At 37.2% G+C, this 14,273-nt stretch overlaps 1 protein-coding gene across 4 annotated transcripts in view; it reads left to right on the forward strand.

Moving 5' to 3' along the window:
* The window catches only part of dcc (DCC netrin 1 receptor), a 285,242-nt gene that overhangs the window by 180,960 nt on the left and 90,009 nt on the right, over positions 1-14,273 (forward strand). For 2 of the 4 annotated variants that reach the window (XM_077222396.1, XM_077222405.1), the window contains exons 8-11: positions 988-1,234; positions 2,473-2,627; positions 6,854-7,002; positions 10,672-10,810. In XM_077222396.1, coding sequence (XP_077078511.1) covers positions 988-1,234; positions 2,473-2,627; positions 6,854-7,002; positions 10,672-10,810 — 690 coding nt within the window. The remainder of the gene's footprint in view (positions 1-987; positions 1,235-2,472; positions 2,628-6,853; positions 7,003-10,671; positions 10,811-14,273) is intronic. The other 2 variants (XM_077222415.1, XM_077222425.1) reach the window with 1 other exon arrangement.

The following is a 14,273-nucleotide window of genomic DNA, read 5'->3' on the forward strand; positions in this document are numbered from 1 at the left end:
TTACAGATTCGCACAATACTTTTGCAGTATTTTCTAAAAATTGATAAAATTGGTAAATTGTGGCATTTCTTTGTTGTTTAGAATTCAGTATTCCCGTAATACTTTTTATCTTTTGTGAGTTTAATGAAGAACTCTGTCCTGCTAATTGTCCAAACATAATGCGCCATTTACGTCAGGTGACCCGTAAATATGTAAAAACAGTTTCCATTGCAATTTTACGAAATGTTCCATTTTCAAATTGCCTGAAAAATCACCTCATTCAAGCGTAAAAACCTTTTCGCGATATATAGGATTTTTTTGTGAAATTGATGTGTTTTTATTGGGCGTATTTTCAATTCGCAATTTCAATTAGCGTAATTTGAAGGGTAATGGAAACTTGGCTACTGTCAGTGTGTAATTCAGTTAGAATTATTATTATAAAGTTAGTTTCTACTATAAAGCAGGTCTTTTTGTGTTTTTACTCGCGTCTAACATTGATGAACTGAACAGAAGTAATTTATCTCAAAGAAGGCGGGGCCTCCGAGCCACACCTACCTATTAGGTAATCAGCACATGGACCAATGGTAGTTTGTAGGTGTTTACCAACCAGAGCTAGAGCTATTTGATCTGAAATGACATCACACCAATTTCGCTTGTATATCAGGGGGCCTTTATTTGCATTCAGTCTCTAATCTCGTAGAACGCTCGCTTTCATCTCATTCTGTCTCTGGCTGCTGTGTAATCGAGTGTGTGTGTGTGTGTGTGTGTGTGTGTGTGTGTGTGTGTGTTAATTGTCTGTGTTTTACCTGATCTCTGATGCTGTGATCTTCCTTATGGCTCTCTTTTCTTTTCTTCCTGATGTCTTCTGTTTGTTTGTGTTTTCTTTCCTTATCTACTCATTCCATCGGTCACACTCCTCTCGTTCTGTTATGTTCTGCCCCTCCCCTCCCCTCCCTCGCCCCTCCCCTTCCCTCATGCCCCTCCCCCTCTGTTCCTCCCCGGTCACAGAGGCCACGGCCAATGCCCCGCCCCCTCAGCCTTCTCAGCCCCCGTTGCCCCGCACTTCCTCTTTGACTTACTCCTCTCCTCCCCCCCCAGTTACCCCGAGCTCAGGCGTCCTCCCTTCTGCTCCCCGTGACGTGGCCCCCGTCCTCGTGTCCAGTCGTTTCGTGCGCCTCGGGTGGCGCCCCCCGGAGGACACGCGTGGGACCATCCTGACGTATGGAGTCTTCTTCTCCGAGGAGGGAATCAACAGGTACGTGTTCGCCAATGAAGACGGCATGAAAGGGAAGTTGTGCTCGTCTTTTCTCTAACTAATGTAGGACGGGGCTTGATTTTGTCTATTAGGAATTGATTGGATCGTTGTGGTTTGCTATTGTGATGACATGTAGATGACGGTCCTAGCACTGAGTCCTGAGGCACTCCAGTAGCTAGATGATAACAGTGATGTGATAAACCATGTTTCTGAATGACAGATGCTAGTGATGACATGTAGATGGAGAAGAGAAGCAGTTCCAGCACTGAGCCCTGAGGCACTCCAGTAGCTAGATGATAACAGTGATGAGATAAACCATGTTTCTGAATGACAGATCCTAGTGATGACATGTAGATGGAGAAGAACCGTGGTCCCAGCACTGAGCCCTGAGGCACTCCAGTAGCAAGATGATAACAGTGATGGGATAAACCATGTTTCTGAATGACAGATCCTAGTGATGACATGTAGATTAAGAAGAGAAGCGGTCCCAGCAGTGAGCCCTGAAATAATATAAAAGAAATCAATACTATTATTCATCAAGGATGAATTAAATTGATCAAAAGTCACATGAAAGACATTTATAATGTTACAAAAGATTCTATTTCAAATAAATGCTGTTCTGTTCATCAATCCATCAATTCATCAGAATCCTCAAATAAACATTGATCATAACAATATTGATCCTGTTTTCAACATTGATAACAATCATAAATGTTTCTTTAGTATCAAATCATCATATTAGAATTATTTCTGAAGGACCATGTGTCATTGAAGAGTGGAGTAATGATGCTATAAAATGAATTAAAATAGAAAAAAGTTATTTTAAATTGTCATAATATTTAACATATTACATTTTTGTATTTTTAATCAAATAAATGCAGCCTTGGTGAACATAAGAGACTTCTTTTAAAAACATTCAAAATCTTACCGATCCAAAACTTTTGACTGGTAGTGTAGATGGAGAAGAATAGCTGTCCCAGCACTGAGCCCTGAGGCACTCCAGTAGCTAGATGTTGTTACTTAGAGATCTGTGTAAATGACTGTCTCCAAAGAGCAACACGGATGTGAACAAAGTGTTATGGAATATTGTTCCTTGGTATATTGGGGTGTATATTGGGTTTATTCCTTGGGGTGTGACGTGAATACTGCTCATATGGAATATATGAAAACCTGTTTGAAAACTGTTATTGTTTCTCTGAGCGTGTTTGCGTGTTTGCGTGTTTGCGTGTTTGCCGCAGGGAGCGATCCATTAACGTCACAGAGGCCGAGAGTCTGCAGCTGACGGTCAGCAATCTCAGACCGGAGACCACGTACTCCTTCAGAGTCATCGCGTTCAACGAGCAGGGGCCCGGAGAGAGTTCAGGGGCCATCCGACTGTCCACACAGCCCGAGCGTGAGTACCATGATTCTTACAGTGAACACTACCAAAAAGTTAAGCTTTTTTGTCTTCTAAAACCAAGACGCATTTACTGGAGAAGCAACATGATTGAAGTGTATGTGAATGAGTTTAGGCTTAAAACAAGAAAAAATATCTGCTTTAAATATTTTCCCTTTGAATTAAGTTTATTTTTCTGACCAAATTGGCGGATATTTGTTCTTGTTTTCAGAAAACAAGATTTAATATCTTATAGGACTGTCAAAATGGCTGAAAAGCTAAATTGGAAATTTCTTTCATAAATATTAGCAAAAATATAATTATATTCAAATTCTAAAGGCAATACTTAATGTTAGAGGGGAAAAGTACTGTATTGTCTACATTTTGTTCGTCAAAAACACCAGATGCTCAACTTGATCTGCAGCGAAGGCTGAGCGCATTCTGTTGACTGTGTTTCCAGCTGATGAAAACACACACACTCAGATCTGACTGATGTGCAAGTATGGTCAAGTATGTCGTTGCACGATTTTTGCCACTAACTGAGAGGGTATTCATCAGCAGGAAGACTTTTAGGAAGACTACAAATTAACAGCGGAGCCGCACCGCGCTGTACTGGATAAGCTAACAAAAACGCTGCGTCAGTTACGTCATCATCATGTCTCACGCACATCTTGACACACCATTTTTGCATTTGAATGTGCAGGGTTTTTTTTTTAATAAAATGTATATTCGAAATTCTAATTTTTATGACTATTAAAACTGACAGCCCTAATATCTTAATATGTCATTTGTAAAGGTCAACAATCCTGTGCAATGCTTGAAATGTCTTCATTTAGTTTCCTCCAGAAGTCACAAAGGCTACGTTCAAATGTCAAACCCATATTTACTTATAGGTGTGAGACTCGAAAAGTACAAAAATGCAACTTACACTAGCGTCTCCAATGTGCAAAGGGAGTAAAGCCTATATTCTCTTACCGTCAAACCAAAGCAGCAGTAACCAAAGAAATATCAAAGATGGCAACATCCATAAAACTCCTAAGTCTTATCAATTTTGGTATGACAAGAGTCCAATCGAGCTGCGAGTTCATCCGTCAAATGTTCATCAACTGACAGCAGCGTTTTATATCTGTGTGGAGAGCGGAACATTTGAGTCGTGTGTAGAACACAAAACTGACGGCAGCAGGAGAACAGTGACTGGATCCAAAACCTTCAGAAGACACACAGCTCATCTCTCTCCGTCACTGTGAGTTACCGAAACCACACATTAAAACTCACTAAACAAAGTAGACTGGCATTTGTGCTGCGCAGAGCGACTCTCTCCCGCTGTATGAGTGACAGACAACTAGTCGTCCAGTCCGGTCCGCTGGTTTTCCGAAAATGCGGTTTTGAGTCCTGAAAATGAACAGGAGTGAGTTTGGTTATAGAATGCTGTTGTCACTCCTGTACTGAACTGAGTGTGAACATAATTGTATTAAGGATTCAAATTCAGAACTGACAACCATATTCTGCTGCTTTGTGAACAAGACCATAGATGAGCAGTATGAGAGATGTCGTTTTATTATCAGAGGTGCTGACACACACACACACACACACAAACATACACGTACACACTTGAGCTCTTAACCTTTCTAATGGAGAATGAGTGGAAAGATTGAGCCGTCTGACCTTTACATCCAAATTCCAGCTCATCCTCACAAACACCCTGAAAGACTAACACACTTCCAACTCTTTTCTCCGTTGCTGAATTATGAATAGCATTCTAAATGTGGAACTCTTCTGCGTGCGCACTCGCTCCTGTCTGACATGTTTCAGATGGTTATGCGGCAATTAGTAGCCAGTGCAGGTTTATGGGGAGAGGAATAGACTATGAGCGTTCTTTAAAACTTCCATATAAGCCAGCTGGAAAACCTCCGGTGAAATATAACTTGATGGTGTGTTGGTATCTTCAATGTCCTGAGGTAGCTTTAACAGCATAAATATATTAATACTTAGTTTATAATCAGAATATAGACACTTAAATAGTCATGAGGAAAAGGACTCAAGGTCTAGCTAGGACCAAGGAGCAGGAACGGAGCACAGAGAGTTTTAATATTTTTATTAGTACAGAATGACTAACGTTTCAACGCCATGCGTCTTCTTCAGAGTGGACTCTGAAGACTCTGAAGAAGACGCATGGCGTCGAAACGTTAGTCATTCTGTACTAATACAAACATTAGAACTCTCTGTGCTCCGGTCCTGCTTTTTGGTCCTAGCTAGACCTTGGCTCCTTTTCCTCAGATATTTGTGTCCTGTTCCGTGAGCACTAACTAGGCTGAAGCGCAAGTGACTCCTTTCTATTTTAAATAGTCATATTTATTGTTTTTGGTCATTAGATTCAAAATAACATTTGAAGTGCTGAAAAAATGTTGCGTGTGCGTGTCCAATTACAGGCATCGCGTTTCTTATTCCAACGTTCACATAAGCTTCAAGTCTTTATTGCAATCAATAAAACTGCTTTAATGGCAAATTAGGTAAGTGTGATAACGGCATTAAAATATAAATACAACATTAAAAATTCAACCATTGATGGTTTTGTGTGGATGTACAGTGAGTACAGAATGTTCACCGGAAATGGCCGAGCTGGCTTATCGAAAATCAGGAAGTAATTGTGCATACGTGTGTCTCTTCAGCTCGATAAACACACTCTTGCTGCAGCATCTGGATCAGTTGCAGAGGTTTGACTGATGCTGGAAGGAGAGCATTACAATAGTCCAGTCTGGAGTGAACATGAGCTTGGAAGTTGGAAGTCTGTGAAGTTTAGCTGATAATCAATCACAACTCCAGGGTTCTTGGCTGTCCTGGGTGGAGTTATGGATGACAAACCTACAGCTGAATGGAGAAGTTGTGATGAAGTGTTGGGTTGGCCGGGATCACAAGCAGTTCTGTCTTCGCAATGTTTCGTTGAAGGTGGTGGTCCTTTATCCAGCAAGAAATGCCTGTCAGGCTGAGATGCGAGCAGCGAATGAGAGGTAGAGTTGTGTGTCATCAGTGTAGCAGTGATGGGAAAAACCATGTTTCTGAATGACATGTAGATGGAGAAGAACAGTGGTCCCAGCACTGAGCCCTGAGGCACTCCAGTAGCTAGATGATAACAGTGATGGGAGAAATCATGTTTCTGAATGACAGATGCTATTAATGACATGTAGATGTAGAAGAGAAACAGTCCCAGCACTGAGCCCTGAGGCACTCCAGTAGCAAGATGTTGGTCTTAGACACTCACCCCTCCACGACACCCTGAAGGACCTGCTGAGAGGGAAGACCTGAACTTCATAAGATGCCCTTCTTCATGAGGGTTGACAGGAGGATCTGGTGGTTAACTGTGTCAAACGCAGCAGATCCAGCAGGATGGGACTGAGGATTCGGAAGCTGCTCTTGAGTCTCAGAGCTTCAGTAACTGAAAGCAGGACAGGTCACACACACACACACACACACACACACACACATGCTTCGGTAACCGAGAGCAGGGCCGTCTCAGCTGAGTGACGCTTCTGAAACCAGACTGTTTGTTGTCCAGGAGGTTGTTCTGTGTAAGAAAGGCAGAGATTTGGTTGAAAACGACTTGTTCTTGTGTTTTAGCAATGAATGGAAGAAGGGACACCAGTCTGTAGTTTTCTAAGTGCTGGATTTAGAGTGGGTTTCTTAAACAGTGGGTTATCAGAGCCTCTTAAATGCTGTGGGAAAGATACCAGTGTGAAGAGAGGATTTGATTTGAATGAGTGAGTGCAGGAACAACTGAAGAAGAAAGAGTTTGAAGGAGACGAGAGGGGAGAACATCAAGCGGACAGGTTGCAGGTGATTGGAAAGGATGAGTGTGTGTGTTTGCTTTTAAGATGTGTGTGTCAGTTTGGGGTGTGGAAAATTGAAAATTTATGAAGAATGTGGCAAAATCATCATCTGTTAGGGTTGGTGAAGGAGGAGGAGGGTTAAGAAGAGAGGAGAAGGTTTTTAAAAGCGTGCGAGAGTCAGAAGAATTGTTCATTTTGTCGTGGTAGTATGTCATTTTAGCCTTTGCAGAGAAGTGATTGGGATCTTTCGATTTGCACCTCTTCCTCTCTGCAGCCCTGAGTTTAGAGCGATGTGACCAAAACAAACAGAAAAATACTGAAATATAAAAGTTTTTAATGACCTTTAAAGTGTTATACTTTTGTTAAATGTGAAATAATCAGAATGAAGTACATTTAAACATTGTGTGTGTGTTTGTGCAGTTCTGGTTCCAGGTCCAGTGGAGAATCTTCAGGCAGAAGCGGCGTCTCCGACGTCCATCGAGGCGTCCTGGGATCCTCCCGCTCACGCCAACGGGCCCATTCAGAGCTACCGGCTGCTCTGGACCGAGACCTCCACCGGCAAAGAGCAGGTGAGACTCGACCCGAGATCCAGACCGGCAGACCTTCACACTTTAACGTTTTTTCAATGCAAAATCCTTGTAGGACTGAACGATTTGGGAAAAACCTGAAAAGTTTGAATGTTCATACTTAGGTCCGCTTTTTCCAGCTCAAATCTCTTTCAGTAACTATAACTATATACAAAATGACTAACGTTTCGACGTCCCTGCGTCTTCTTCAGAGTCAAAAGAAGAACTCTGACGCATGGATGTCGAAACGTTAGTCATTTTGTACTAATAAAAAGTATTTAAAACGTTCTGTGCTCCGGTCCTGCTCCTTGGTCCTAGCTAGACCTTGGGTCTTTTTTCTTAGATTTTTGTTTCCTTTTCCGTGAGCACCAAGTAGGCTGAAGCGCAAGTGAATCCTTTCTACTAATATTTACATCTTAATTTCTTCATTTTCAAATGGTAAACCATGGAGGTTTTAATTTGTCAGGTTGCCCGCAAGTAAAAATATATGCGCTGCCAGTTTCACAATGGAAACACACAATGAGTTCATTTACACGCATGCTGTCTGAAATCCAGTGGGTGTATATGTATTTATTTATATGATTATTATTTAATACAAATATTTTAAAAAATCAGAAGTATATTGTAATAATAATATTATTGTATTTAAAAAATTGAAAAAACACTCCGTAGCAACACCTTGGCAACCGCATAGCAACATCCTAACAACCACCCACAGCAGCTCAGCATCTCGAAGGCCAGTTTTTGCATGTTGAAACACCACTTGCGTTTTCTTCAGAAAATGTTAAAATGCAGTTGATTTTATCTTTTGCTAGTAAAATGTTTCCGTTCTGATAATGGCTGATCTCTAAAGCGCTTGTGTTGGTCTCCTGACTGTACGATGATCTCAATCATCTCTGCTGGAGTCTGTCACCATTACAGTGTTTTAAAGAAGAAAGAGCAGCAGATCTTTCATGACTGATGCTCTCTCTCAACGAGATCAAACTTTCATGAGCTTTAGGGTGAACGACAGGACAGACATGCACTTACCAGCCAATACTACAGTAAGAGCTGGTTCTCTGTGAGTGTTTTAACATCAGCTCAATCGACAGACTTCACTGAACCATCTATAGGAATGGATTGGTTTTCAGAACTGATCTGATAAAGTGCTGCAGATTAATCAGATATTGTTTTTTACATGGCTGGAATAAAGAGCAACATTACGAAGCATCTTACATCTGCTATTTTTCTCTAAAGAAAGTGTTAAATCCTACTGTCATGTGTTTAAAAGCTTCATTTTATAGCGATTGCTCTCAAACACACGGATCTTTCACAGACTCTAAAAAATAATTAGGCCTAAATTTAAGATTTTTTTTTTTTTTTGCATAAAAAATGTTTGAATTACACAGTTTTAACAAAACGAAACTAATAAACTTGTAATTTACAGAATGTAATGCATAATAGTCTGTCATGCATAAATGAAACCGGTCAGATTTCTGCACTCAAAAAAAACAAAACTAAAAAACATGGCATACTTCTTTTTTATTTTATTTCAATAATCATCAAAATGCATGCATCTAATTGATTAGAATCAGCATAAATCTGTATTCAGTTTGTAAAGTATGAATGTAGTTTATATGGCTAACTGTGCAAAAAAGAATGATTGAAACAAATTGGATTGATTGATTCAAACTAATTTTCTCTCAGAAATTGCATATAAATCAGAAAAACCGAAATAGTATTTTCTTGTAAAATGTACACCAGTAAACTTGGTTTTATTTACAACTTCAAAAAATATTTTTTTACAGTGTGCTAGGAGTTAATAATGTTTCTAAGGCGGAGCTTAGCAAGGACTCATTAGCATAAACCCCTCCCATTGCAAAGAGACACTGGTCTTTTCTCCTCTATTGTGCCGTATATGGGTGATTCTGCAACTACGGGCACTTTTAAGTCCCAGCAGTGAAATTTTAGATTTATGTTAAAATTTGTCATTTGATGTTTCATAAATATATTCACAGTGCCATTACAGACATTGACAAAAAATATAATTACTGATTAATGTGATTAAATATAATATTATGAAGCATTTATAGCTCAAAACACCATTTTTGTTAATGTCCCACACCTGTGGTCTCAATGTTGAGATACATAAAATAAGCTAATTTAATTACAATTTGATATTATTTCAAATGGAATTGTTTAATATACAGATTCATTTACAGTATCTTAAAATTCTTTGTATTATTAATTGATAATTTTTATGATTTTTTTAACTAAATGTGCCTGTCCCACACTTTCGAGTCCTTAACGCAACAATGAAAAAAAGCTTTTGTTATGAAATTTTATCGAACACAAACAAGTCTAGTTTCTATTGAAACAGAAATTATCACTTGAGCACATTGCTGACAGACTGGGCCACCACACTACCTCACTCACAGGATACCAAAAAAATAAGGTAAACATCATCTTTTCTGCTCTAGTATTTATTGTGCGTCCTTACCATTCAGCTTAATAATTTTGTATTTTTAACTACATTTTAAAAATAAATGTATATTACTGTTAAATTCATGTATATTAAGATGCTAAGAGTCAAAACTAATGTGGTAGGCCTTGCTAGCTGCCAATTAGCTAAAATATTAGGAAAAATGTCATTTCCGCAACATGTCTTTACCGCAGCAAATGTAGGTGTTGCGGTAAAGACCTTGTGTTGCGGTAGAGACAAATTCAAGGTTTACTGTATATTAAATTACAAATATTCTGTATATTATTAGTACTGAAGTATATATTAGTATACATATTAGTATATATATAAACATGCCATTTTTTAACCCTAGATTTTAACATCGTGTCCTTACCGACACAAGATGTCATTACCGCAGCACTGCTCTATTTTAAATTTTTTCACATTTTCATTTGCAAAAAAGTATTTTTACACTTAAGCTGAAATGATTAACACATTGAAATTGCAACATCTGTCATAAAAAGTTAAATATGTTATCTTTTGTGTGTATGGAAACAATTGACATCTAAGGTTACTGTACATTTTTTACATGGATTAGAAAAAAACATGAAATTCCCTATTTTGTATATAATTTTTTTATATCAGTATTTACAAAATTGCATCAAATTTGAAAAAGCTATTTAAATATATATTTTTTTTTATAGAAATTACTAAAGAAAAATGTAAAAAATTAACGTTATTGTAACGTTGCGGTAAGGACACTTTTTAAGAAGATGACCCGAAAAACATAAAAAATAAACATGTTCCAGATTAAAATCTTAACGACTACATTCTATTTTGTGTAAATTTTTATATGTATTACAGACTGTGATGGTTAAAATTTAAATTCATGGAGGTTGATTTTTTTAAAATTGGGATAGTCAAAAGTGCCCGTAGTTGCAGAATCACCCATATTCGAGTGAAACGCTTCTGGAACAAGAACAGATGTGGGCGGGGCTTGATTGTGTCTGTGGGGAATTGATTGGATGGTTGTGGTTTGCTATTGGCTGATCTCAAGTGAGTGACAGGTTATAGCCCCGCCCACATCATCAGAGAAGAGAAGAGATGCTGCAAGAGGAACTTATTCTGATTCAACATTATTAAAGCAATAATGATGCGCACCCGTAAACCATTTAGAATAAATACTGCAATATTCTTTCTGTCTTACGTGAGATTGTCTTTCTCTCGGTCAGAATGTGGAGGTTGTCGGTCAGAGCTACAGAATGGAGGGACTGAAGAAGTTCACTGAATATTCTCTACGAGTGCTGGCGGTGAACCGACATGGTCCCGGCCTCTCCGACCAGGACCCGCTCATCACCACTCTCTCAGACGGTAAGGCAAATGTAAAATAGTCTCAGCGATTAGTGTCTAAATATATAAAAAAGTCAAACCAAAGTGACCCATTTCAGAGAGAAAAATAAACGAATAAAAGACTTGCAATAACTAACTGCATAAGTGTTCACCCCCCTGAGTTGAAGCACAGTTTGATTTCATTACAAGACTCATGGAAATCTCAACCGCTTGATTATTTATATCGTCTCAAAATGTAACTATATTATTGCACAGAGTCAGATTCATTCACTTTCACTACCTTACCCGGATACATGCGGTGCAATCTCTGTTTGTACGCTTTATAGCAAATCTCAACTGCGTGATTGATATCATGTCTCAGCGATACAGTGTATACATTAGAAAAGTCAAAACAAAAAAGTGACCCATTTCAGAGGTAAAAATAAATGAATAAAAGACTTGCGATAACTAACTGCATAAGTGTTCACCCCCCTGAACTAGGACTGTTTGATTTCATTACAGCACATGTATATTTCCGCTGCAAATCTCACCTGCGTGAGTATTTATATCATCTCAAAATGTAACTATATTATTGCACAGAAATGTGACTATTATGCATGAAGATATTAAGATATTATAAACATTAACATCATGTTTTTCTGTAAAACTTCTGTAAAAACGTGATTGTTATATTGTTGAAACATTTAAACTACATTGTCTTGTATAAATATTTTTTAAAAAGTCAAACAAAAGTGACCCATTTCAGAGAAAAAATAAATGAATAAAAGACTTGCAATAACTATATGCATAAGTGTTCACCCCCCGAACAAGGACTTAGTTTAAGCACCGTTCGATTTCTTTACAACACTCATGCAAATCTCAACTACTTGATTATTTATATAATCTCAAAATGTAACTATATTATTGCATAGAAATAAGACTAATATGCATGGAAATATTAAGATATTATAAACATTAACATTATGATTTTCTGTAAAGCTGTTTTGAAACTTGACTGGCACTAAAACACATATTATAGTTATCTGCATATTTAATGAAAGCCTAAATTGTTGAGCAGGAATGGATTCATCTGTGTGTCCGTCACGGTGTTCAGGAGATATTTACATAAGCAATCCAGTTAATCAGACACTAATGCTGGCTTTGATCTGGCTTTAGTAGAAGGCCGTCAATCCGCTTCACGCCGCTTTCACAGTCTGACATCAGACATTTGAAATACGTTTGATTTGTTTGCAGCTCGACTGCGTCTGCATCACAAAAACAGCCTGGAAACTTCCCTGAAATTCAATCAGACCCTGTCCAAACACACACACACACACACACACACACACACACACACCACACACTAACCCGATCCCTAACCCTACCCATCACACACACACACACACACACACACACACACACACACACACACACACACACACACACACACACACACACACACACACACACACACACACACACACACGTCTTTCTGTTCAGGAATTGAATATTGTATATTTTATGGAAGTAATATAATGCCAAATGTTTTTGAAACCAAAAAGCTTGTTGAATTGCACTGCTTGAAAAAAACATGCATTGCATTAACCCTGCTTGCATTTGAATGCATTGTATTTTCAGGGCTTGCATTTTTACGGGCTGAAATTCAACATGGTCGTATATTTAAGCTGTGAATATTTCCATTCAAAACATTTCACACACATTTTCATTACAAAAAAGTCAATAACCCATATTATTCATTTTTCAGATTTCACTTCCAAAATGTTAATTCTGTTTGAAAAAAAAACAACGAAAATATTCGACAGGCAATTTTCAGTCCATTTTATTTCGCTTCCACAAATTCAGTGGTTTAAATTCGAACAGAAAATTCAACATTTCACATCCGGGAACTGCAGGAATATCAGTGGATTACAGATTCATAATCTGCTGCAGAATTAACATTTTTTAAGTGAACTCTGAAAGGTAAATATCGATTATTGACTCTTTAATCATGAAAATATGTGTGAAAGGTTTCAGCCCATAACAATGCAAGCCCTAAAAATACAGTGCATTAAAGAAATGCAAGCACTGTTAATGCAATACTAATTTTTTTAAGCAGTGCAACAAGCTTTTTTGTTTCAAAAACATTTGGCATTATTTTACTTCCATAATATGTACAGTGTTATGAATTCTGCCATTGCTGCGTCTGGAGGATTAATATCTGTCCAGGTTTTCTGAGCTGAAACTGGAGCATGTCGTCTTCTTTTCTCTCTCTAGCCTGAAGGCAAACCGTTTCACCAGCGGCTCAATGCTTTGAATGCTAAAGCGCGTTATATTTCCCAGTAGCCCTTCTCATTAGCCGTCTAACATCAGACTATTGATTTATGTGTTAACCTCAGGATTATGTTTGCAGTAATTCTTAAAGATTCAATCTTATCAGCATCACCCAGCTTGAACTGTTTGAGTCGAGTCTGTCAATGTCCTGTAGATTCAGATGTGGACAGACATTTATTATATATTACATTACATTATATTACAGTATATTATATTATATATTTTATATCATTACAATACAGCACTTTAGATTATGTTACAGGACATTATATTACATTATATTCTATTACAGTAAATTACATTACATTACTGTTCAACATTTTGAGGTCAGTAAGAGTTATGTTTTTTTTTAATGCTGGCAACGATTAGTCGCGATTAATCGCATCCAAAAAATAAATGTTTGTGTTTACATAATATATGTGTGTGTGTGTAGTGTGTATAATTATTTTGTATATAAATACACACACATATGCATGTATACATTTAAGAAATATTTGCATGTATATACTGAATATATATTTATACATAATTTATATTATATATAAATATATATATATATATATATATATTTTTTTTTTATATATAAATAACAAATTTTTCTTAAATATATAAATGCATGTGTGTTTATTTATATATACAAAATAATTATACACACTACACACACACACATATATTATGTCAACACAAACATTTATTTTTTGGATGCGATTAATTGTTGGCCAGCACTATTTATTTTAATTAATATTGATCAAAATTAAATTAAATTGATCAAAAGTGACAGTAAAAACATTTATAATGTTACAAAAGATTTTATTCCAAGTAAATGCTGTTCTTTTACACTTTCTATAAATATATGATGGTTCCACAAACACAGTTTTCAACACTGATAATAATAATCATAAATGTTTCTGGATCATCAAATCATCATATTATAGTGATTTCTGAAGGATCATGTGACACTGAAGACTGGAGTAATGATGCTGAAAATTCAGCTTTGAACACAGGCATAAATTACACTTTACTATACAGGTGCTGGTCATATAATTAGAATATCATCAAAAAGTTGATTTATTTCAGTAATTCCATTCAAAAAGTGAAATTTGAATATTATATTCATTCATTACACACAGACTGATATATTTCAAATGTTTATTTCATTTAATTGTGATGATTA

Source organism: Siphateles boraxobius, unplaced genomic scaffold (assembly GCF_051911475.1).
Source record: "Siphateles boraxobius isolate OS27281-9 unplaced genomic scaffold, OSU_SipBor_1 120, whole genome shotgun sequence".
NCBI classification, from domain to species: domain Eukaryota; kingdom Metazoa; phylum Chordata; class Actinopteri; order Cypriniformes; family Leuciscidae; genus Siphateles; species Siphateles boraxobius.